Here is a 24,873-nt window from a genome sequence, read left to right as displayed (position 1 = left end):
GAGAGAGAGAGAGAGAGAGAGAGAGAGAGAGCAGTGCTCAAGTATCATAGAGTCCAACGGAAGAAAATCCTACCCAAGAGAAATCATTCCAGTTATCACTTATTTACGCCCAGCCCTGGACCACCAGTGCTTGACGCCCACCAATCAACATGTCCACCGTCGCCAGGCCCGCGGCAGTGAACCCAGGCACTAGACCCTCTCCAGACGGCTGGGAAGGAGGACTCTCAAGCCTTTGTCTCTAGTCTCAGGTTGGATCCATGCTCCGGCGATTCCCCAGTTGGTAGAGGAGACCCGATCGGAGCCATCGAGGCAAGTTGTGTAGCAGGTTGAAGAAGGTCTTGAGATATACGTACGTGGCAGTTTCCAGGAGGAGAACTTTCACGTTGAAGGATATTCATAGACCTCCGTAAACCAACCCTAGAAGGAAGCTGAAACGGCCCAAGACAAGTGGTGAAGCAAGTCCTTCTGCAGCAGGACCTGACACCATGGCGTGGAGGCCGACGCTGATTCTCCTGCTGCTGTCGCTCGCAGCTCCTTTCGGTCAGTCTGCTCTATAGGGTCATTACAGTGACCTACTGGGCGTAGTACTTACTTGAGTTATTGATGATGGTTCTTGATGGGAGAGGAATATTTGTGGGTGAAGCTGGTATCATCTCATTGGTGTCATCGCTTGTGTTACCAGAGAATACAGACAGTGTGTGAATGTGTGTGTGTCTGTGTGTGTGTGTGTGTGTGTGTGTGTGTGTGTGTGTGTGTGTGTGTGTGTGTGTGTGTGTGTGCACTCCTTCGGTGAGGGAGTTTTTCCTCCTGCAAGTCGGCCGATGGCGCAGGGGCAACGTAATGCTGCTGACGAGAAGTGCCAGCAAATAATAGCTAATGGGTCGTTGTGTCAGTGGATGACTGTAGATGTGTTTGTAGATAGACGTAGATGTTAGAGTTCTATATCACATGACCAAAACAACCAACTGATCACCTAAGCCAAGATGGGATAAAAGTGACATAAAGAATTGTCTGTTTTCTAAGAATGTAGGCTGTAAGACACTCTCTGATACCAGTAGCCAACATGATACATTGCGTCAATTTGCGGAAACTAAAAAATTAAGCTAATTTCCATTTCCATTTTCTGTATTGTCATGACTTTTTCTTCTTCTTCTATGGTAATTTAGGCAAAGGTATTGGCGGAAACGCGAACCAAAAATTCCTGGATCAGGTGAGGGAAGACGTTCGTCTCTGGGGGTGTGAGAATCGCACGATGGGATACGACCAGAGGAGGATACTCATGGCTTTCCCTGGAGACCCGGCATGGGACGACCCCGGCCACTGCAATCGTGAGTACAGAGGGAGAGAAGGGCTGTGACGAGAGGGAGGGAAGGAGGAGGAGGAGGAGGAGGAGGAGGAGGAGGAGTAACCTTAATTACAAAGCACTACTGATATATGATGTAACGTTTCTGTTGGTACACACACGGACACAGTAGGATTCATGCCTGGCACAATGAACCTCACTCTCCATCCGGCTGTGCCCACAGGTCTCATCCACACACCACCGCCGTGCAGTGACTCATATCCTGAACTAGAGGGCTCCTCCCCCGTCAAAATCTACAACCTCTATATGTTTAAGTATGCAGTGTACTCCGAGTGTAAGGATGGCAAGAGGCTCCTGTCTGGTCATCCTGGTTACCTGACGCAGTGTGGGGCGGGCACCTGGGCGCAGATATACGATGTCTGCGACGAAGGTGAGGGATGCTTTTCCCAGGCAGGTCTGCGAGGGGGTTAGCGATATGGCAAAGTTGAAGTTAGGGTGGTTACCTAACACTATGTCTGTAAGTCACCTTTAAAGATCATGGAAATATATTACAACCCTCGTGGGCTTCATCCAATCAGCAACATAGGTTATATATATTAGGAAACATGAGTGGTATATCTTCAGCATCGAACAAGAAAAACAATTATCTAGTATCATACGATATGAATCATTACAGACAACTTCTCATGATGTAAGTAATGTATTTAATGTATATATATATATATATATATATATATATATATATATATATATATATATATATATATATATATATATATATATATATATATATATATATATATATATATATATATATATATATATATATATATATATATATATATATATATATATATATATATATATATATATATATATATATATATATATATATATATATATATATATATATATATATGTAGCAGAGGGCAATCCCCCAAGAAAGGCTCCTTCATGTGCGTCTTCGACAGGTTGTGAGCTGCCTCGCGACTGCTGCTCCATCGCCTCCCTCAATTACACAGGCACTGACGAAAGCAATTACATGGTTGTGCCGAGCGGCGACCCTGACGCGAATGTGACCGAAGTAAGTGCACGACCATTGCCGCCCCTGACGCGGCTCTCTCTTACTTCTCTTTTCCTGACAAGTGAGTCTTGTTTACTTGCTTTACAAGGGTGTCTTACTTTCTAACTAGCAAGGAGGCATTCCTACTTACTTGCTTTGTTGGGTCTGTCTTTTTACTTGTCGAGGGACAATCTATCAATGGTGCCTTCTTCCATAGTATTCCATCCTTAGTACTCTATATATACATCCTTATTACTCTCTATATACATCCTTATTACTCTATATATACATCCTTATTACTTTCTATATACATCCTTATTACTGTGTATACACACATCGGGTGAATCTCACAGACAACGTATGTATTAGACCAGGCTTGGAATTAGTCTCGGTCCTCCTGTAAGTTGGTGCAATCTGCGTCACGCATGACCTCAGCATAACGTATGACCTCAGCATAACGCATGACCTCAGCATCACACATGACCTCAGTATCACACATGACCTCAACATCACGCATGACCTTAGTATCACACATGACCGAAGCATCACGCATGATCTTAGTATCACACATGACCTCAGCATCACACATGACCTCAACATCACTCATGGCCTCAGCATAACGTATGACCTCAGCATCACACATGACCTCAGTATCACACGAAAACATATCCAGTCCTTCTGGCAAGTTACTTCCTTCATTATCTTTCCACAAATTGCTTCATTTTATTGTTCGTGACCTCGACTGTGGCGTGTTTTTCTCCTCGTCTTGTCAGCTTCTATCAGGAGTAACTAATACTTTACAAATCGTACTTATTAATTGTCTCAAGACTTACCTTACAGGGGATATGCTTTATTGCAACCGTTATATTTACTAATTAAGAGGAGCATTGGTGTCTTTCTCTCTCTCCCCTCCGTCTGTGACAGGTGTGGTGTCCTCCGGCAGCAGGAAACGATGTGGCTGAAAAAGGATGGACGCTGGTGCTACAGCACGACAAAGATTCCGATTACCTCAGCATGACCAGCTGGAGCTATGTTCAAGGCACCATCTATTCATCCTCCTACTTCATCGGTAAGTGAGGAACGGCGTCGTCGTAAGCTTGGTCGTCTGCCTGGCGTCGTGGGCACACCGTAACAGTAGTGTCAAGTACCGCCCCTGGCTAGACAAAGATCTCAATCAGCCATTCGTAAGAAGTAATTCTATCTTTTTAATCGCTGGTGGAAGAATGTTCATGAACGCTTGTTATCCAGGAAGGTGTTGCAGTCGGTGTTACTCTGCTTAACATAAGGATCTCTGTGTCTGGTCAGGTATCATGAGTTTGCATTACCAAGAACTACAGAACTATCGTGAAAGATGTGACCTTTCTGATCACCTCCTCGAAGATGAACTAATGGCATCCAGTCATGTCTCATGAAGATATTGATCATGAATATTGCTTTCTTTTTATTCCATGTATTCTTGGCATTTAGAGCATTGAGATAAGAAGTTTACATGTCTTTATGCTTTACGGGGGACTGGTCTGATGGAATGTAAATCAATATTTGCTTTGGAAATCGTACCTGTACTGGTATGTCAGGACGAGGATCATCTGCTTTACATTCCAGTCATCTTAATCAACTATTCATTGCCTCATCAACATCCACTGAGAAATTACCTGAAATGGATCACTTTGATGTCCTGCTTCTCTTATGTGCTGGTGTGTCCAAATGCTCAAGTATGAAAAACTGTGCTTCATTAAGGTTTTTGTCTGTGTTTAAATTGAATATGAAACATTGTTATACCTGTGTTAGACCATTCCTTGGAATAATCTTTCGCCACGTTTCGAAAAAAAAAAAGTATTGGTAACTTTCTCGAACTGTCTCTACATAACTTTCCCAAAATTAAAGGAAGGGGCCCTTTCCGTGCACCTTTTTCCAAGGTACATTCATAAAAAAACGTAGCGATTTCCATCATCCTTACATGAGCTTGGGGGAGACGCAGACCGTGTCCGATCACCTCACTCACCACTCTCCTCCACAGGAATCCAGCACCTGGCAGACCTGTGTTGGGACGGCACCAACGAGCGGCCTCTCATCATGCAGGTTAGTTACGCAAACTGCTAAACTACCTGTTTGCTCCAGAAAACTGCGCTTTTAAGCCTCTGACCCCCATTAATGTAATACCGATGAAACTAGGGTGCTCCAGGTTGATGTTACACCGTGAGTGAAAAGTCACATTTGACGCGGGTGCATCGCCGTCAGCTGACACAACAGAGAGCACAGTCTCGTCAAAAACAAAAAAAAAAACCTCTTTTCAAAAGAGTCCATCCTGCCCCTGCTACTGAGAGCAGCGCATTCCCTTTGAGCAGCAGGTGCTCCCGGTAAAGAGGTTCTCGGATAACACCAGGATCCATTTACAAAAGGTTCCTCAGGTATGAGATAAGTTAGATATGAAGTGTACAGAATCCAAGCTCCAGAATTTCATCTTAGATGATAATTACTCCTCAGATATCCTGCACTCACTCTACACAGACACGCCACCACACCTCCTCCTCCTCCTCCTCCTCCTGACCTGTGCACCTGAGATGGCCATGATGGTGTCCGGCCTTCTCGGTGCTGTGGGAACCATAATGAAGGGAATCTCTATTTCTATCATTTTGTTTACTTCCATCATTCTTTGTTTCCTTCATTCTGAGAGACGAAACTTCAACCATTTCCGTCACTGGAGTTGTCAGGTCGACACCCCCTTGTTCTGTGTATGCCTTCGTCTTACACTTGTACGTGTTCGCTACATCTCTCGCGTTCATTGTTCCCCCCGTTCGCTTGCCGTCTGTCCACCGCTACTCACTTGGCGCACGACTTTACTTCAACCTGCCAGCTGTTTGCTTCCTGCAGGTGTACTGTTATTAACCCCCGAGCCCCTCCACAGATCACCATGGAGGAAGACGACGAGGTCGAGGAGGGGGACCGCTTCCTGCACGCCACCTACGACCACGTCATCATCAGCAGGGACACATACGTCTTGAAATCACTGGGACTCTACAGTGGCAACGCTGGTGCGTGAGAACGTCTGTCCCACCTCTGTACATGATGGGGAAAGTATGTGAATCTGGATTAACACAATAGATTATAACAGGCGGCAGGCATCTCATCAGGTCCTGATGTGAACTAGATATCGTAACAAAACAATGATAGAATGATATATAATCAGCATGCTCATAACTCGAGGAGAATGTGCATACAAACAAAGTTAGGGTGAGAGGAATAACTGTAGATGTATAAGATTGTTTGGGTTAGGATGCTAACGACTTACTGTGCCTCGTATCACTACGTAATTAACGACTTACTGTGCCTCGTATCACTACGTGATTAACGACTTACTGTGCCTAGTATCACTATGTGATTAACGGCAAGATAAGGGATAACGAACCGATTCATAGCTAGGAATAAACCTATAGTTAAGAGGCAACCCAAGGCTATGACGCAACGTGTGGCTAGGAGCAAACACATGGTAAGGAACTAACCCATGGCTAGGGACTAACACATGGCTAGGGACTAACCCATGGCTAAGAACCAACACATGGCTAGGAACTAACACATGGCTAGGAACTAACCCATGGCTAGGGACTAACCCATGGCTAAGAACCAACACATGGCTAGGAACTAACACATGGTAAGGAACTAACACATGGTAAGGAACTAACCCATGGCTAGGGACTAACCCATGGCTAAGAACCAACACATGGCTAGGAACTAAAACATGGCTAGGAAGCAACCTTGGCTAGGCACGGGTGACATAATGAATGTTTATAGAATCGTGAAATATGATGTAAGAGAGCAATGTTTACGGTGGAGACAGTTAAGGGAAGGTATAGCGAGAGCAATGTTTACGGTGGAGACAGTTAAGGGAAGGTATAGCGAGAGCAATGTTTACGGTGGAGACAGTTAAGGGAAGGTATAGCGAGAGCAATGTTTACGGTGGAGACAGTTAAGGGAAGGTATAGCGAGAGCAATGTTTACGGTGGAGACAGTTAAGGGAAGGTATAGCGAGAGCAATGTTTACGGTGGAGACAGTTAAGGGAAGGTATAGCGAGAGCAATGTTTACGGTGGAGACAGTTAAGGGAAGGTATAGCGAGAGCAATGTTTACGGTGGAGACAGTTAAGGGAAGGTATAGCGAGAGCAATGTTTACGGTGGAGACAGTTAAGGGAAGGTATAGCGAGAGCAATGTTAACGTTATACAGTGCTGTTACGCTCATCATCCTACAGGGGACCATCTGGCTGGCAGAGTTGGCCACAGCTTCTGTCCTGACCGTAATGAGGACAACAAGGAGCCCTGCTGGTGGGGAGGACTCTCACCTGACCGCGACGTGAGTCGTACCTGGTCACACACCAGGTCATATAGTAGGTCACGCACCACGTCATATAGTAGGTCACGCACCAGGTCATATAGTAGGTCACGCACCAGGTCATATAGTAGGTCACGCACCAGGTCATCTAGTAGGTCACACAGCTGGTCATATGGTAGGTCACACAGCTGGTCATATGGGAGAGAGAGAGAGAGAGAGAGAGAGAGAGAGAGAGAGAGAGAGAGAGAGAGAGAGAGAGAGAGAGAGAGAGAGAGAGAGAGAGAGAGAGAGAGAGAGAGAGAGAGAGAGAGAGAGAGAGAGAGAGAGAGAGAGAGAGAGAGAGAGAGAGAGAATTATAGAGCAAGTCATAAACCAAATCATACGTCAGAACACAAAATAGATCGCACGGCAACTCATACAGCAAGTCACAGGAGAGGTCATACATGTAGATATATAGCTGGGCACAGAGGAGGTCACAGGAGAGGTCATACATGTAGATATATAGCTGGTCACAGAGGAGGTCACAGGGCAGGTCATACATGTAGATATATAGCTGGGCACAGAGGAGGTCACAGGAGAGGTCATACATGTAGATATATAGCTGGGCACAGAGGAGGTCACAGGAGAGGTCATACATGTAGATATATAGCTGGGCACAGAGGAGGTCACAGGAGAGGTCATACATGTAGATATATAGCTGGGCACAGAGGAGGTCACAGGAGAGGTCATACATGTAGATATATAGCTGGTCACAGAGGAGGTCACAGGGCAGGTCATACATGTAGGTATAAAGGTGGTCACACAGGGCAGATCATACAACCCTCACATTATGTGTTTCATTGATTGTCAAACACTTTCTACCGTGTTACACCTCCAGTAACACAACCACACTGCCAGCCTTTCCTGTTCCGGCACTAAACTTAACCATTACGTTATGATCGTGTATGTCTGAGCCATTTTTACATGTAGCAACCTAACGCCGCCGCCTGTATCCACCGCCAGAGCTTCCTGACGAGTACCGCTCCCTTCTGGGGTGACATCTTCCTGACGACCGTCAAGATCGTGGTTCGACCCAAGGCTTGCGATGAAGGTAGGGAGCCACCGTTGTGAGGGTGTGGTGTGAGGTGGTTTGATCGTGTAATGAAACGGCAAGAGAGATGCGTGTTTATAAGAAAGAGAGTGTGGTTAAGAGAGCTGAAGAGGTGTGTTGCTGAAATGGTTTGGACATGTGGAGAAAGAGTTCGGAGAGGTTGGCAAAGAGGATACTAGTCAAAAGTGGAGTGAACAAGGAGAATGGGTGACCAAACTGGAGGTGGAAGAATAGACTGCAAAAGATTTTGAGCGATCGGGGCCCTAACATGCAAAAGGGTAAAAGGTGTCTACGGGATAGAGTACATTGGAACGATGTGGTATATTGGGGTTGACGTCCTGTCAGTAGATTGAACCAGGGCACGTGAAGCGTTCAGGGTAAATCAGGGAAAGGTCTGTGGGGTTTGGCTGCGAATATGGAGCTGTGGTTTCAGTGCATTGCCCATGACAGCTAGGGAATGGATGTGAGCGAATGTGACCATTCTTCCTCTGTTCCGACGGTCTCTGGCTGATGTCCTCCTAAGTCGACCGGTCGGGAGGACGGTGATCCAGCCGTGAACGGTCGTACCATAAGGACAGTGACCCTGGTCACAGATGGACTTTACCGTGATGAAAGTGACTCAAGTCACAGACCGGTTCATCATGGCAGTAAGCCAAACCGCTATTGAAAGACAACCTTGTATAGGCAGAACAAACCAATTAGTCGTAGGGATCATTTCTTAGTACATAGCTCCCGTGGATACTAGAAGAGGCATCAGTGTTAGATGTGTGGGAGTCCATGTGACCGGTGGCTATGTTCTGACACGGACAATGCTCAGAAGCGCTGAAGGTTCTTGCTGAGCCAAAGTGTACGTCGTTCTACTTTACGTACTTTTTTACATAAATGAAAAAGAATCATGATAATAATCCACGGTCCTTGAAATGTTAGTTTGGGTGGAATATCAAATTTGTGAAGCGATCGTAAGCTAGGAACAAATTCATCCATTGTTGAGCACATGACGTAATACTGCTACCATGTCATCTTCCTCCGCAGTCCTCTCCTGTCCTCTGCTCACCTCCTTCCTAAATATCGAAGACGAGACTACTGTCCCCCTGAGCCGTGCCCCAGGCACGACCTTCGACCACAAGTGTGCAGAATTGATGATGGGGGTTAGGGAAGACGGCACCACTTCGGAGAATGGGACTTTTATCTGCCAGTCTCTGCCGTTAAAGGAGGTCAGCCAAAGTGGAGAGAAGTCATCCCATGCACCCGTAAGTCATGCCCTCATACCGGCCAAGACTTTGTGCATAACCGCCATTGCAGGGTACCAGTGGCCACTCTATGTCACCCAATGTCAGGTGCTGTCTTCAGAACGCATGGCAAGTCCTGACGTCCGATTAACTGACATATATATGTTGCAATTAAGTGTACTTGTATAGTGGAGAGTGTGAACTGACTCGCTGTCCTTTCATACTGTTTCAGAAGTCTAATAAGACATGCATCCGACCGAATGCTTGTCGGCTTTCACATGTCAAGGTCCACCGTCCCAACTGTAGTCGGTCAAAGGTACCAAAACATACTGACCCTTGTTGACATATGTCCAACTAGTGTTTACTCTCGACAGTTGTGTGTCCAGACGGGTACGTCAAGTCCCAGGACGGTCAGGCTTGCCTCACCTTCTCCTCGAGGAATGCTCAGCAGGGCCACACAGAGGCAGTAGCCAAGTGAGTTTCTTGCGTAAGTTGTGTTGGTATGAGGTTTTCTCATCATCTGCCTCCCATGCACTCCTCTCTCTCTCTCTCTCTCTCTCTCTCTCTCTCTCTCTCTCTCTCTCTCTCTCTCTCTCTCTCTCTCTCTCTCTCTCTCTCTCTCTCTCTCTCTCTCTCTCTCTCTCTCTATGTCCCTGACTTGCATTTTGTCCTCGTCTGTCTCTCAGTCTGTTTCTGTGCCTCTCATGTTGTCTCTCACTTGATCCTTTGTGCTGTCTCCATCCTCTTCCTCACTGCCTCTCACCTGTCATGTGTTCTTGCCTATCAAGAAGTCTCACCTGTCATGTTTTACCTGTAACGCCTTATCTGACGTATATTCTCTCACCTGCCGTTTGGTATGTGCGTTCCAGATGTGCCAAGCTGAATGCATCCTTGGCTTTCATTCATGACCCGGAAGACCTCAAGACAGCAAAGAGTGACAGATTCTACCTAACCGCTTACACTATCAGGTTAGTGACAGTGGTAGAACACAGTGGCTGGTCTCACTAGAGGACTGTGATGTCTGGTCATACAGGAGGGTGACAGTCATGAATTACAATAGGAAAGAGTGATGGGCGCTGATCGTGGAGTGATAATGATGGGTTATAGTGCTATCACAGGTGACAGTGATGGGTTATAGTGTTATCACAGGTGATACTGATGGGTTATAGTGTTATCACAGGTGATAATGATGGGTTATAGTGTTATCACAGGTGATAATGATGGGTTATAGTGTTATCACAGGTGATAATGATGGGTTATAGTGTTATCACAGGTGATAATGATGTGTTATAGTGTTATCACAGGTGATACTGATGGGTTATAGTGCTATCACAGGTGATAATGATGGGTTATAGTGTTATCACAGGTGATAATGATGGGTTATAGTGTTATCACAGGTGATAATGATGGGTTATAGTGTTATCACAGGTGATACTGATGGGTTATAGTGTTATCACAGGTGATAATGATGGGTTATAGTGTTATCACAGGTGATAATGATGGGTTATAGTGTTATCACAGGTGATAATGATGGGTTATAGTGTTATCACAGGTGATAATGATGGGTTATAGTGTTATCACAGGTGATAATGATGGGTTATAGTGTTATCACAGGTGATAATGATGTGTTATAGTGTTATCACAGGTGATACTGATGGGTTATAGTGCTATCACAGGTGATAATGATGGGTTATAGTGTTATCACAGGTGATAATGATGGGTTATAGTGTTATCACAGGTGATAATGATGGGTTATAGTGTTATCACAGGTGATAATGATGTGTTATAGTGTTATCACAGGTGATACTGATGGGTTATAGTGCTATCACAGGTGATACTGATGGGTTATAGTGTTATCACAGGTGATAATGATGGGTTGTAGTGTTATCACAGGTGATAATGATGGGTTATAGTGTTATCACAGGTGATAATGATGGGTTATAGTGTTATCAGATGCCCGGTTTGTCGCCACTAACCATCAGTTGAAGCAATGACACGAATCATGAGAATATTTATTTCCCTCTTGCACCTAACAAAGAAAAACATTTGTTCCTTTAACGAAACCTCGATGAAGAATAAAGAAGATATGGCAGGAACAAAACAAAACAAAAAATAAAATCCTTGTGCTTTTCTCTCAAACCCAAAGTATATCAAGTTCGTGAGACACCTCATGACAACAGCTTCAATTTTGATCATATGGCTCATGGACCATCAAAATGCGTCTTGGGTTAGACGCATCAAGTTGTCCCTCAATGACTCGTCTTATATCCTTTGCTCCAGGAGGGACGGAGAAGTGTTTCCCGAGATTCCAGGAACCTTCCAGGACAACGGGTTTACCTGTGCAGCCAAACATGACGGTTGTTATGTGAGTCAACCTTGGCTGTATTCCACCTTTGTGCAGTACCAGCGCCAGGGTTCCACACACAGACCACAAGGGGAAGTACTGGTGCCTCTCCTCCACCCGTGTACTACTCCAAGGAGCAGTACTGGTGCTTGTACTCCACCCTTGTACTACTCCAAGGAGCAGTATTGGTGCCTGTCCTTCACCCGTGTACTACTCCAAGGGGCAGCATTGGTGAATGTACTCCACCCATGTACTACCATAGGGGGTAGTACTGGTGCCTGTACTCCATCCATGTACTACCATGAGTGGCAGTGCTGGTGCTTGTACTGTACCCATGTACTACCACGATGAGTAGTACTGATTGCCTGTACTCTATCCGCGTACCACTCATACCTTCCACACTAGTAGACAGGAGGTTAAGTCTCCTATTGCACCTTACACCGTGGACGGTAGATACATGCTGACTATGTGTGTTGTGTTGGGTATTTCTTTTTCTCCAGCACTTACGCGTCGCTGGCTAACGTGTAAATGCTGCCGCTCACACCACACCAGAGCACTACACATACGGAGGTGGCCGTCTCGGTCCACATGTAACATCGGATACTGACGGAAGTATGCGTTGCTTACCACTCATTCATTATGATAAAGATCTTTCACTATGCATCTCTCTCCTACATATCACCTCTCACACAGCGCATCAGGACTTGCCTCGCACATAGCACGTCAGAGAGAGAGAGAGAGAGAGAGAGAGAGAGAGAGAGAGAGAGAGAGAGAGAGAGAGAGAGAGAGAGAGAGAGAGAGAGAGAGAGAGAGAGAGAGAGAGAGAGAGAGAGAGAGAGAGAGAGAGAGAGAGAGAGAGAGAGAGAGAGAGATGATCAATATCAATAATCAATCTATCAACCTTGACAGGAAAAGCGGAGGGACCGGTGTGTGGTGATGCAGAAGGACGGGCAATACGCATCTCAAGGGTGTCACAGATCCACACACTACGCCTGCATGAGGCCTGGTGAGTCACGCGCGTCACCCCGCTGTCCTCTTTACTCATGCCTATGAGAAACTTTGTCTTTAGAGGAAAACGGACTTTGAACTAGATTAACAAAATTGGTTCATGCATGACGGGTATTCATGATTCTCGTATGTGCGACGTAGCAGTATTTCCTTCTGTGTCTGTCGTCTCACGCCATTACTGTCTGATGGTCATAACTTCTTCATCAGAGACGATTGGTTAGGTTATAAGCCGTCAGATCATCCTCCTGAGTACAAGGACCATCACAGTGTATGTACCACTGGTGAGTATAATGACCAGCATACTGTATGTTCCACTGGTGAGTATAATGACCAGCATACTGTATGTTCCACTGGAGACACTGTTTCTTCCAGTGGTCACGTCTCAAAGGTCTCCAGTCTTCACTGTTATGTCCAGAAATTTGTAAATTTCTGAAACAGCGATCAAGTTATCTTCTGCCTAAGTCGTCTCAGACACTAGAAATCTGTACATTTTCCTTCTAATTTGTGAGATGTCGGTAGGTAACGAGAGGCAACACCTAGGGATGTGTCTCCCATACACCATAATAAACTGCAACGAATAAACTCTCTCCTCAACCATATATGACCTTACCCATTCTCTCGTGGTATGGGTGTGGACGGCAGCCAGGTGCCCCACCTCCTACACCCTCTACAAAGGGCGCTGCTACAAGATTCTCAACGTGAACTCCTCCACCCACCTCGAAGCCCTCGACAGATGTAACTATGACGGCTCCGGTCTCGCCTACCCTGAGGATCTGCAAACACTGGACTTTCTGGCCCAACTGGCAAAGGTATTCTCTCTCTCTCTCTCTCTCTCTCTCTCTCTCTCTCTCTCTCTCTCTCTCTCTCTCTCTCTCTCTCTCTCTCTCTCTCTCTCTCTCTCTCTCTCTCTCTCTCTCTCTCTCTCTCTCTCTCTCTCTCTCTCTCTCTCTGTATATATAAAAGAAACTGCTTTTTATGGAGAGAAGAATAGTATGTTCTTGACATTGTATTGTGCAGGCCTATGTGCTGGCGGTAATTTAATCCAATATTCATAAATCTGTCGAAAATGTCCTGATCATGTGCTCCAGTTTACTTCAGTGTTCACCAGGGATCTCCTACTTCTAAACCTTCTTAGAATTAGGCAGCACTAGTTGCCGTGACACCAGTAGCTGTCACACAAGTTACAGATCACAATGTTACTACTGAACCATACACTGGCACTGTGGTCTAACAGGACCATTTATCTATTTTCCTGTTTAGCACTTGACTGTTTTCTGAACGACCTGACATAGTCCACATCTTTGTTCTTGCAGTCGGAGGTGGAGTGGGCAGGAGAAGCGACCACAGCGGCACTGGCTCTCGGGTTCACCACAAGGTAAGACCTCACTTATTGCGCCCTACAGACCAACTCAGTCAAACACGGCTAGTATAACTCTAGACGAGCCTGTGTGTGTGTGTGTGACTCTTAGAAACTGAAAAATGATAAAAGGAAGAACATTGGTCAGACGTTCATCATGTTCTGTGTTTCGTGTTTTCGTTCTTCATTACGTGAAGGATACATGGCAGTGTTTCCTTATGGCCCAGGTGGGAGAACTTGACCCTTTCTGGACTGTATTCACCTGACGCAGACGTGGCCGCTGCTTTGAACACTTCAGACAACAGCCTCTCCTACACCCTTCTCACCATCAACCAGTCCAGTGATGACTGGTTCGTGGAACATGTGCCGCCCAACTCTGCCATCAACCACGCCATCTGCCAATTCAGAGGTCCCATCGGTAAGTTGGCGGAGTCCTGACATACGGAGTGGAGGAGTAACGGGCGGGGTTTGGACACACGGAGTGAGGGAGTAACGGGCGGGGTTTGGATGTATATCCGGCATGATCCTCTAACCCACTACTGGTCTTCCTGTCGTATGTGGATAATTATACACATTATAGACACATTAACACACATCTGATGTGATAAATGGATATAATATACACATGATAGGTACATTAACAGACTTATGCGAATGACATGCTACCAAGGATGCCATACGACGCGTTGCAAATAAACATAGAAAAAGTCAGTCTTTATTTTCTTAATGACGAGGACTAAACCAGTGTTCTCCCGCAGCGTGCTGGCAGGCCAAGCCATGGGCGATGAACTTGAATAATGATTGGGATAATCTGCGTCATGTCCTCGGCATGAACCTGACTTACTGGTGAGTCCTTTATGAACAGTCAGATAGTCGTGAGCTTCTGCAACCTTCTAAGGGTCTTTATATTTTTCCAAATAGGTTAGATGCGACAAAAAAACAAAAACAAAAACAAGAGAACAAGTGGGATCATCGGTGAAGAGTGAATGGAGAAGTGGTACCAGGTAATGAAGACGTGAGGATGAGATGGAATGAATGTTTTGAAAGACCCTTGAATGTGTATGATGACAGAGTGTCAGATGCTGGGTGTATGGGTCGGGGAGGTGTGCGGAATGAGTCATGGAGGGTGGTCTGATGGAGAGAGAAGAGGTGGTGAAAGCCTTGCGTAAGATGAAATGTGGCAAGGCGGCTGGAGTGGATGGTATTTCAGTTCAATTAAGAAAGGGCACGACTGTGTCGATGAATAGTTAGTTAAGATTTTCAGTACATGTATAGATCATGGTGAGGTGCCTAAGGATTGGCAGAATACATGTATAGTGCCGCTACATGAAGGCAAGGGGTGGTCAAAGGTGAGTATTCAAACTACAGAGGTATAAGACTTTTGAATATACCCGGTAAGGTGTATGGGAGAGTGGTGACCGAAAGGATGACGTCATGAACAGAGCATTAGACTGGGAAGAAAAATATAGTTTCAGGAGTGATAGAGGATGCATGGAGAATGTGTGTGAGAAATACTTGGGGAAGCGGAAGGATCTGTTTGTGGCCATTATTAATCTGGAGAAAGCATATGGGGTTCATAGAATGCTTTATGGGCGGTATTATGAATATGTTTGGGAGGAAAACTATCAGAAGCATTGAGGAGTATTCATAAAGAACTGAGCCGTGTGTGAGAGAAGGTAGAGAGGAAGGTGAGTGCTTCTAGGTGAAGGTCGGTCTGCGGCAGGGGTATGTGACGTCACCATAGTTGTTTATGTTCATGGATGGGGTGATGAGGGAGGTAAATGGAAGGCTCTTGGAGGGAGAGGCAAGTATGCAGTCCGTGGGTGAGGGGGGCTTGGAAGTGAGTCAGTTGTTGTTTGCTGATGACACGGCACTAGTGGCAGACTCGAGTGATGAACTGTGGAAGCTGGTATGAGTTGTGGATGGAGGAAATAGGGTATCTTAGATGCCTGGGAGTGCACAAGGCAACGAATGGAAATATGGAAGCGGAGGTGTCATCTGGTGGTTGAGGGGGAGAAGTTCCAGGAAGCATTGTGGACTGTTGTCTGGGAAGGCGAAAATGTGTGTGGTAATAGTAGTTCCAGCGACGTTGTGTGGGCACGAGGCTTTGGTTACAGATGAGAATGTGTGGAGAACGATAGATGCACTCGACATAGAATGATCGAAACCATATTTGTTGTAAGGAGGGTAAGTAATACCAGGGTAAGCGAGAGGCGTGACGATGACATATAGATATGTACACAGGTGCAAAGATGGATACTTCGTGGACGGTGTTGTGGGCGACAAGACGCCACAGTACCGCCAGTGTCTGGGTCAGCTGGGGGGATGGTGGCCCCGTCACCCACCCTTGAAGCCTTGCATCCCTGTAGAAGGTCAGTATCTCCTGTACATTCACGTGTGATGTCCACCTACTGACAGGTATGAACACCTCCTTCATGTATGTACGTGTGTATGTACACAATATCAGTCAACTAGGACAATATAGTGTACACAAATCATCCTACCACAAGACCCATACGGTGCAAAGGATGATTTTGTGAGGTCAATACATCTCTGGAATGGAGGTCGAAGTTCAGCGAAGCGACACATTTCAGCCAGTGTTTACGATACCTGGTTCATACCATGTCCAAGTAACACCGGTGATAGATCAGTGACGGTCATTTTCCTCCTTTTGAAGAGGTCAAAGGTTACCAAATGGTGAAATACTTCGACACTAATCTATACTATTTCATTCATTGTCGATGAAATCAGTACAAAGATATTCAACGAACATGTTTGTATATTACTACACTTTGGTGCCGAAGACTAGTATTTTAAAGAAGCCACACGTTACTAGCTGTGCACAATCTAAGTATTATTTTGCACATTTTCAGTTGTGTTTCAGTTAACGTTGCCGAACCTTACCACAGAGATCCCCACACTCTGCTTCCTAAGTACTCAGAAAATGCTACGTAATCTGACTGATCTTAATGACTCTTGGCGTAAATATATCCAATGCGTTTACGGAAGGAGACAATAATACTGCATTCTTACGTTAACCTTTCATTATGTATCTAAAACCATGATATTGTTCTATATTCATACATATGTACATAAGCTTTCTGTACCTCTATCACTACTTATGTATATCTTCCATTCGTTTATGAAACACATTCTCTAAGCACTTGGATCCTGTGGAGCTACCTCCACGTAAACCAGTCGACTCGCTAGTACATATCTACCTCCTTTTCCTCAGTCTGTCTGGAGACCTTCCCGCGTGCTCCAGCGGATATGATCCTCCAGTGGACCAGCTCCTCTCGCTACGAGACCTACACGATACGTTACAATTGCCAGTACTACGGCATGTCCAACAGGGAGGGTCTGTGGCAGCAGACCCTCACCTGCACCCATCAGGTCAACACCACCTACCGCTACGAGGGAAACGTCACCCAGTGCGACCGTACGTTTGTGTGTATGATATGGCAGGACAGTAATGTGATGTAACTGTATTACTTACTTTCAAGGATACTATGAAAAAAATGCATACGACCGTATCACATTGGTGTGCAGTGGTCATATCCTTACTAACAGCTCCGTTACTGTCATGTCTCTCTTTCTCCAGGATGTTTTACGCCTCCTACTGTTACCAACGCTGACACAGACTGGCAAAGTGGCATCTGGCTGATAGGTGACAGCGTGAATGCTACCTGCCACCCAGGTTATCTGGTGACCTACAACGTGGACCATCAGCTCATCAACTGCACCAACATGGGCTGGGTCAGCCTACCCTGCCTCAAAGGTACTGTGGACACTGCTGGTCCAGCCTACCCTGCCATACAGGTAGTGGGGACACAGATCGTACGAGGGAATACTTTGTGTCGCGTATCTCATGGTTGTGTTGTTTTCCTGGAGTGTGATGTCTTAGGATGGAATAGAATTAGTGTGAGGGCGCGTCCCTACGTTAGTGTGGACGGGACTGATCGGAGTTAGACTGTAGATAATGCCAGAGGTATATCATTAAGACCCGTGAACACCGCAGTAGCGAGAGATCCTCATCCCTTACTGCAGTAGCAGCAACAACACACACTCTCGCAGGTGACTGGCATCTTCTGGCTGGTGTTTAAGCTGCTTGGCCGCCACCTTCCCTCGACAGTTCTCACACCTCCGGCTAAATGGATCAATATATCAGAAACCTGCACCTCCTCACAACCTCATACTACTCCTGTCTCTTCACCAGCCGTGCCGAAACTCACTCATTTTTTGTAACATTTTCAAAGTAATGAGGAAAACGATCTTACTGTATTCCCAATCTTCACATGGCAACAGACATACTGTATCTGTTTCTATAAAGGATTTGCTGAAGCAGTACAATTAGTCCGTTGACAGCTATTCATTCACGAACACAAGAATGGTCAAGTTCTTACATGAAATTTCTTCCTGACATTTCCTCTACATGTTTGAGACTAGCCCACTCTACCTGCAGTGTGTCATGGTGAGCCACAAGTGGCTAACGCCTCTACCAGCTGGGTGGAGGGTATGTGGACTGAGGGTAGTTCCGTCCACGTTACGTGTCACGATGACCTCTACTTCCCCAGTCTTAAAGCTAAAGAGAGCGACGTTCACTGCACTGCTGAGGGCTGGGCCAGCCACCCGCCCTGTCAACAAGGTAAGATGATTTGGTTTCCACTGAAATCATGAAGACAGGCTGTGTGTACGTGTGCTTCTTTGTATGTGTCATTTTCTATCTATCTATCTGAGAATGGAGTTTCATATACCATGCTCCTTATCTTCATTTATATGTGACTTACAAGATTTATCTTTTATTGTTTAGTGTTCAAAGTATCCACTTAGTCTGCCTTCCAGTAGTCCGCTACACTGCTGCTGTATATGTTGCTTACCAACATGATGACCGACTTCATAATCTTCTGTCGCATCCCTCAGTTTGAACATCTTCGTTCTATAAGCAAACGTCTTATACCAACATGACTGAATCAGTTCAGAAACTTGATGGTAGATGTCGTATTGTCATTTGTCCCTCTGACCTGCGATGTTGGCTGGTCCACACCTGCTCTTCTCCACTCGTGGCTCAGTCTATCTATTGCTCCTTTATCTGTTCATTTGCCATCCTATGCCTCTGTGTTTCTCCAGAAACATATTTCCCCTTCTATGTACCTGTAGATTTGTTCACTCACAAAAATATGTACAGTTTGATTCAAGTCTTTTCCTTGTACTGCAACAGTGTGTCTTGAGGAACTAAAAGTGGAGAACGCTACTGTGGATGATGAAGACAGGATGTGGGCAGTGGGGGATAACGCTTCTGTCACCTGTCTTCCCTATCATTTCTTCCTCACCAATGCCAGCCTACAACATTACTTCTCCCTTATCAATGCCATCCTGCAATATCACGTCAGTCTCACCAGTACCACCCTGCAACATCACTTCAACCTCACCAATGCAACCCTGCATCATCATATCAACACCAGCAGAACCATCCTGCAACAATACGCTAACCTCACCAGTGCCGCCAGTCTCCAACCTCACGCCAACCTCACCAATGCCACCACCGTTGCCACCCTGCAACGGTCAGTGGTGGAGTGTAGGCTCGGGGGCTGGGAACAGATCACAGGCTGTACAAGAGGTGAGGCTCTCGATGTTAACCGGAGAGATCCTACTGTTTAGTTATGTGGTTGTGGAAACTAAAAGAGATTACCTTTGAGTGATTTAATCATGTTATTTTCTTTTCTGTTTGATAGTAGAGGAAAACGATATCAATGTCTCTCGTGAGAGACACCCTTGCACTATGACTGTAGGTTTTCAAGGATAAAAAGTGGTAGTTCTAGGTCAACCAAATGATCCCTGTATGAACTTTTTTATTCCAGTATCCATTATCCCTCATTCTTGAACCCTAATAGACTACTTCACCATCTTGAGTAAAGACATTTTCCTTCATTTTTATCGACTACCTTAATCAATCTGAAGATAATCCTACTCTTCTTTTAGACTCTCAATTTCAAGAAATTATCTTCGCCTTTCCTTCAGTCTCCTCAACTCATCCTTGTGATCATTCATCCATTTCACTTGGCCTTGCTCCACCTCACCGTCATCCGTCACTTCACTTGGCCTTGCTCCAACTCACCGTCATCCGTCACTTCACTTGGCCTTGCTCCAACTCACTACAAACATCTTAGGAAAGTGATTTTGGTGTGCCGCAGTGTGCGAGGATGAGCCACGGGTTGAGAACGCCATTACCTCCTGGGAGGTGGGGTTGTGGGTGAAGGGGGACAAGGTCAACGCTACTTGCCACGAGGACCACTACCTGCTACCCGAGGGCAGCCAGCACTACACCGTCGAGTGTACGGACAGCGGGTGGCAAGCCAACAGCTCCTGCGACAAAGGTGAGTCCTCATCATTGGTCCTCATTCCCTTGACGTATGATTCCCATCATACATAGCGTGACCTGAACTTTTCTTTTCGTTGTATGTCCTGTATAACAGATGGTCAAGTGGTAAATAATCACCATCAGTAAGTGGTCCTCCTGTGCCTGTTTCTTGTAGTGTGCCTTGGCGAGCCGCAGATGATCAACGCTACCACTGACTGGGTGGAGCGCCTGTGGCCTGTCGGGCAGTCCGTCAACGCCACATGCAAGGACGACCTGTACTTCCTGACGTTGTACTCTCAGACCCGCAGTGTCCTGTGTTCTCCCGAGGGCTGGGAGACCCAACCGTCCTGCCAAGAAGGTAATGTGGTCTGTGACGAACCTCTGGAGGTGGTTGTCCGTCAAGACAAACTATAGTAGAGTCTTATTAACAAGAAATATTAGGTTTTTCACGTCCTACTTTGTTTACATCTGTACTGTGAGCTGGCTGTACACAGAATCCTGTCGAAAATACATAAAGAGACAGCAAGACCATGCCTCCTTGCTTTCTAAAGATGGTGAATACATCATCCACTTATATCTGGGCTCAGTGTGATACGACTGTTGTTGGAGTTTGGAATTTTGGATCCAATCCAAAGACAGTGTCATGCACTAAAATCTCTGGCGAATTGGGAAAAAAATTAAGCACATAATGTGCACAAACAGCTCACGTAGGGGAGTACTTATCTTACCTCTGGTTTATGGGTGTCAGATCCATATCTAGATAGCTTGGGATATATAGAATAAAAGATGATGATGTGGGAAAGATATGCAATGACAAGAAATCAGTAGAAAGGAACGTAAATAAAAGGTCTTTTAGGATGATATGGTGATGTAGAACTTAGGGCAGATGATAAGTAGTGGTCAAGAAAATGTGCTGGAGTGTCAGAGAAAGTATCTGCAAATTTTTGATCAGTGATTCTAAAAGATTATGATAAGCAGGAGTGAACTCCATACTTACTGTAAGGATACCACTGATGGGCCTCTTAAACTGACAGTGCCACCGAACCCAGCCTGTAGCAGGGAGCCGGAGGTGGGGAACGCCACCACAGACTGGCACAACAGCTCCTGGTCGGTGGGTGAGGTGGTGACTGCCACCTGTCATGATCTGCATTACTTCATCAACGACTCCAGCCAGCAGCAACAGCAGCTGGTGTTGTGCCTGGAGGACGGCTGGCAGAACATCACTGGGTGTCAGAGAAGTATGAATTTTGCCATGTTGTTTCATTAACTGTTCTCGGGCGAGAGCTATACACTACCGTAAAGTCCCTACAAAAACATTTTTCTTCTCACTTCCATGCTGTTTAGCAAGTGATTTAGACGTCTGTCTATAAAACACGTGAGATGATGATGATGATGTCATCCATACGTGGTGTCCTCATATCATTCAGTCGTATGATGACTGAGGAAAGTCAATTCCTAACATCATCATGAGGCTGGACGACCAAACCTCAGGAGATTAGGTAAAGTGACTTAAAGTTCTCATATAATCCAAGCTCTCAGGAGCGACGCTGGCTTTGCAAGGCTCATGCGAACTGAACCTGGTGTTTTGCCGTCTTAATGGACAAGGTTGCGACATTATAAGATAATGTCAGTTTACATGTGTTAAACTAGAGTTTGTCTCTGGTTCTGTACATGACTCTAGCTTCCATTTACCATAATTCTAGATGGAACTCCAGGTTTTACCTACCAAGTCAGCATTTCAAAGGTATACATACATATATTAATTCATTGCTTTTCTCTTCCCTCAGTATCAGATTAATCTTGTGTTGGAAGCTGCTCTGTCTCTCTGTCTCTCTGTCCGTCTGTCTGTCTGTCTCTCTCTCTCTCTCTCTCTCTCTCTCTCTCTCTCTCTCTCTCTCTCTCTCTCTCTCTCTCTCTCTCTCTCTCTCTCTCTCTCTCTCTCTCTCTCAATGATTTATTTCTGTGAAGAGAAAAAAAAACTAAGAATGAAATCTCAAGAATGTTTATCATCATTTTTGTTTGGTTTTAAAGCAATTCAGGTGAAAAATATCTGACAAAAATCATCCACTGCGCCACCTGGACTGTATACCCATATATCAGTGTCCAGTCCAGTGTGTGAGGTGGAGCCTCTGGTAGCGAACGCCAAGACCACCTGGGTGGAGGGAACCTGGCGGGTTGGCGACCAGGTCACCGTCAACTGTGAGGAGGACCACATGTTCGTCAGCGAGGAGAGCCAACAGCTGCAGATGATATGCACCGAGTATGGCTGGGAGGACAGCCCAGGGTGCAAGAGTCGAGACGCCTTAAGACCGACTTTACACGTTTTATGTTGGACGATCGTGTGTTGCCGTCAGTATATATGGCAGATGATCTACCAGAGCGTCGTGTGTTGAAGGAGACAAACTTTGGAATAATCTTTAGTAGGATAAATGCTTGAAAATGACATAACTGAAGGATATTGAAATTATCCAACATTTATGTGAATATATTCTTATGTTCCTCTATCATATAGAACATAGTTATCCTTCATGATAATCTATCTATCTATTTCGTGGTCCCAATACTATGACTAAAATTTCCTTCATTTTCATGACCTTCTGCAGGTCGAAGACTCCATAATAACTGACAAAGAACTGTGTCACGAGGTTCTCAATCTGCTGTCTCAGTGTGAACCTTGATCTCTCCCTTGTGTGGAGCAATGCATACGATAATCATATCATCTTCCGAGTAGATTGATCGACGTGAGAAATACTCGCCACAGATAGTCTTTGTTACAGATCAGAAGCTGGTTACTTCTGGACATTACAGTATTGTTCATCTATCACTCACCGTGCATCGTAGGTTCTCAGCGGTGTTGGCTAAGTGTACTGTTGGTTGATGATAGAAATGACATGCAGGATGAACCTAGTTTTCCACCTTGCGTACCAGAAACATCAAGATTTTTCTATACTAAATATAATCAGTGAAGTCGTGTCTTTGTTTGTGAGGGCAGCGTGTGAGGGTGAGCCGCACATTGGGGGCGCCACCACGGACTGGCAGGCTGGGCTGTGGACGGAGGGGGAAGCTGTTAACGCCACCTGCCACCCGAACCACTACCTCATGCCCAGTGGCGGACGTATCCTGACGGTGTCGTGTACGGACGCTGGCTGGGAGAACGCGACAGAGTGTGAGGCAGGTGAGGGTTAACCCACCCACAACACTACACAAATAGTGTTGTAGTAGTGTAGGGGATGTGTATATTATCTTTCCTTTCTCATCCTTCTTTCGACATCGTAACTTTACAGCACCAGCCATACAACGTGAACATAGAGAAGAGAAAACTCTCATCACTTTATTCCTTTGCGAAGTCTGTCTTCTGGTCAGTTTCTTGCAGACCGTCTATCATATTCCAGACACTCGGCGGAGATGTGAGGCCAAGACAAGTGGAACCTAATCCTTCTGTGTCAGGCTTATCCACAACAGAATGACTGTCGCCCTCTCGAACATGAGACGAACTCGTAACGCCCTAGCGACGGACCGATGTCATACCTCACCACAACTAACACGTCTGACAGCAGACACCACATGCTTAAACTCACAGAGGGAATACATAAACACTAGCGCCCACTGTTATATATACTGCTAATCTTCTTCTAAACAGTTGCTCACTCCTTAGAGTTGTCACCATTTCTACCCTGGCAAGGTCTGTTACCCCACGTGGAAAGAATTCAGAATTTAGAATTCAGAGATACCTAAAGCCCACTGCCTTCTGCCCTGCATCACGCTATGGAAAGTATGCAGTCGTCAACCCTGCTCAGGATTGATGTCATCCATCTTCACTGTGATGATCGTTCAGATATCATCTCGATTTCATCCACCGTTGCTTCCTCGACTCACGCTCATCCCGCTCATCATGTCCCTGTAATCTGTCTACTTTTCTGGCTGACTCGATAACTGTGGCTGACTCGGTAACTGTGGCTGACTCGGTATCTGTGGCTGACTCGGTAACTGTGGCTGACTCGGTAACTGTGGCTGACTCGGTAACTGTGGCTAACTCGGTAACTGTGGCTGACTCGGTAACTGTGGCTGACTCGGTAACTGTGGCTAACTCGGTAACTGTGGCTGACTCGGTAACTGTGGCTGACTCGGTAACTGATGCATTCTTCACCTCTATCATGTTTATCACAATACGTATATCATCATTATTATGAACAATATAAGAACACAACATAACTACCTCATACATTAAAAATATAGCTGTCATAACTATTTGGTAGAAAACAATAAAAGAATTAGAGTAATGGAAATTGTACGTGTTAGAAAAACTATCCTCTCACTATAAACGATAATTTCTTTACTCTTACTTGACGGTGATAACTTTCTTTACTGTAGTACACAAGGAAGGATATCCTCCTCTGTTACTCACCTTCCAGATAGCGTCCTCCTCCATGCTTTCCACTCAACAGGAAGGAAGTGAACGCTGAGCCAGTCATAGGCTAAGCCTCACAGTATGTCCATCCGCCACAATCAATCGTCACTCACACACGTGACAGACATATCATCCACCTTGACCCACAGTAATCCGTATACCTCCCATGGCAGGTTGTGTGAGAGACACGGAGAACGGGAACTTCACCTTCGAGTGGGAGAATAGAGCATGGACCGTGGGGAGGCAGTAACGTTCACCTGTCCTGAGGAACACCTTACCAGAGACGGTGACAATATCACCATCTTCAACTGCACCTCCAGCGGCTGGCACAACCCGTCTCCCTGCGTCAAGTGTAAGCTGGTCACTCCCCTTGCCACGGGGCAACTCC

The 24,873-nt window shown here is 45.6% G+C and overlaps 1 protein-coding gene across 1 annotated transcript in view; it reads left to right on the top strand.

Annotated features, from left to right (window-relative positions):
- Positions 1–1,252: 1,252 nt before the first annotated feature.
- Positions 1,253–24,873, top strand: part of LOC139759670 (uncharacterized) — a 28,038-nt gene continuing 4,417 nt past the window's right edge. The window contains exons 1-30 of the mRNA XM_071682074.1: positions 1,253–1,328; positions 1,527–1,733; positions 2,275–2,448; positions 2,838–2,980; positions 3,291–3,435; positions 3,672–3,764; positions 4,384–4,445; positions 5,038–5,403; positions 7,661–7,781; positions 8,814–9,113; positions 9,385–9,484; positions 9,880–9,978; positions 11,291–11,493; positions 13,005–13,171; positions 13,676–13,737; positions 13,947–14,137; positions 14,478–14,565; positions 15,964–16,091; positions 16,955–17,199; positions 17,290–17,683; positions 18,182–18,364; positions 18,938–19,336; positions 19,911–20,093; positions 20,253–20,435; positions 21,112–21,331; positions 21,781–21,821; positions 22,172–22,461; positions 22,681–22,742; positions 22,975–23,252; positions 24,659–24,837. Coding sequence (XP_071538175.1) covers positions 1,253–1,328; positions 1,527–1,733; positions 2,275–2,448; positions 2,838–2,980; positions 3,291–3,435; positions 3,672–3,764; positions 4,384–4,445; positions 5,038–5,403; positions 7,661–7,781; positions 8,814–9,113; positions 9,385–9,484; positions 9,880–9,978; positions 11,291–11,493; positions 13,005–13,171; positions 13,676–13,737; positions 13,947–14,137; positions 14,478–14,565; positions 15,964–16,091; positions 16,955–17,199; positions 17,290–17,683; positions 18,182–18,364; positions 18,938–19,336; positions 19,911–20,093; positions 20,253–20,435; positions 21,112–21,331; positions 21,781–21,821; positions 22,172–22,461; positions 22,681–22,742; positions 22,975–23,252; positions 24,659–24,735 — 5,280 coding nt within the window. The 3' untranslated portion in view covers positions 24,736–24,837. The remainder of the gene's footprint in view (positions 1,329–1,526; positions 1,734–2,274; positions 2,449–2,837; positions 2,981–3,290; positions 3,436–3,671; positions 3,765–4,383; positions 4,446–5,037; positions 5,404–7,660; positions 7,782–8,813; positions 9,114–9,384; positions 9,485–9,879; positions 9,979–11,290; positions 11,494–13,004; positions 13,172–13,675; positions 13,738–13,946; positions 14,138–14,477; positions 14,566–15,963; positions 16,092–16,954; positions 17,200–17,289; positions 17,684–18,181; positions 18,365–18,937; positions 19,337–19,910; positions 20,094–20,252; positions 20,436–21,111; positions 21,332–21,780; positions 21,822–22,171; positions 22,462–22,680; positions 22,743–22,974; positions 23,253–24,658; positions 24,838–24,873) is intronic.

The sequence above is a fragment of the Panulirus ornatus genome, chromosome 33 (assembly GCF_036320965.1).
Source record: "Panulirus ornatus isolate Po-2019 chromosome 33, ASM3632096v1, whole genome shotgun sequence".
Classification (NCBI taxonomy): domain Eukaryota; kingdom Metazoa; phylum Arthropoda; class Malacostraca; order Decapoda; family Palinuridae; genus Panulirus; species Panulirus ornatus.
Note: the sequence above shows the minus strand (reverse complement) of the source record. Positions and strands in the feature narration are given on the sequence as shown.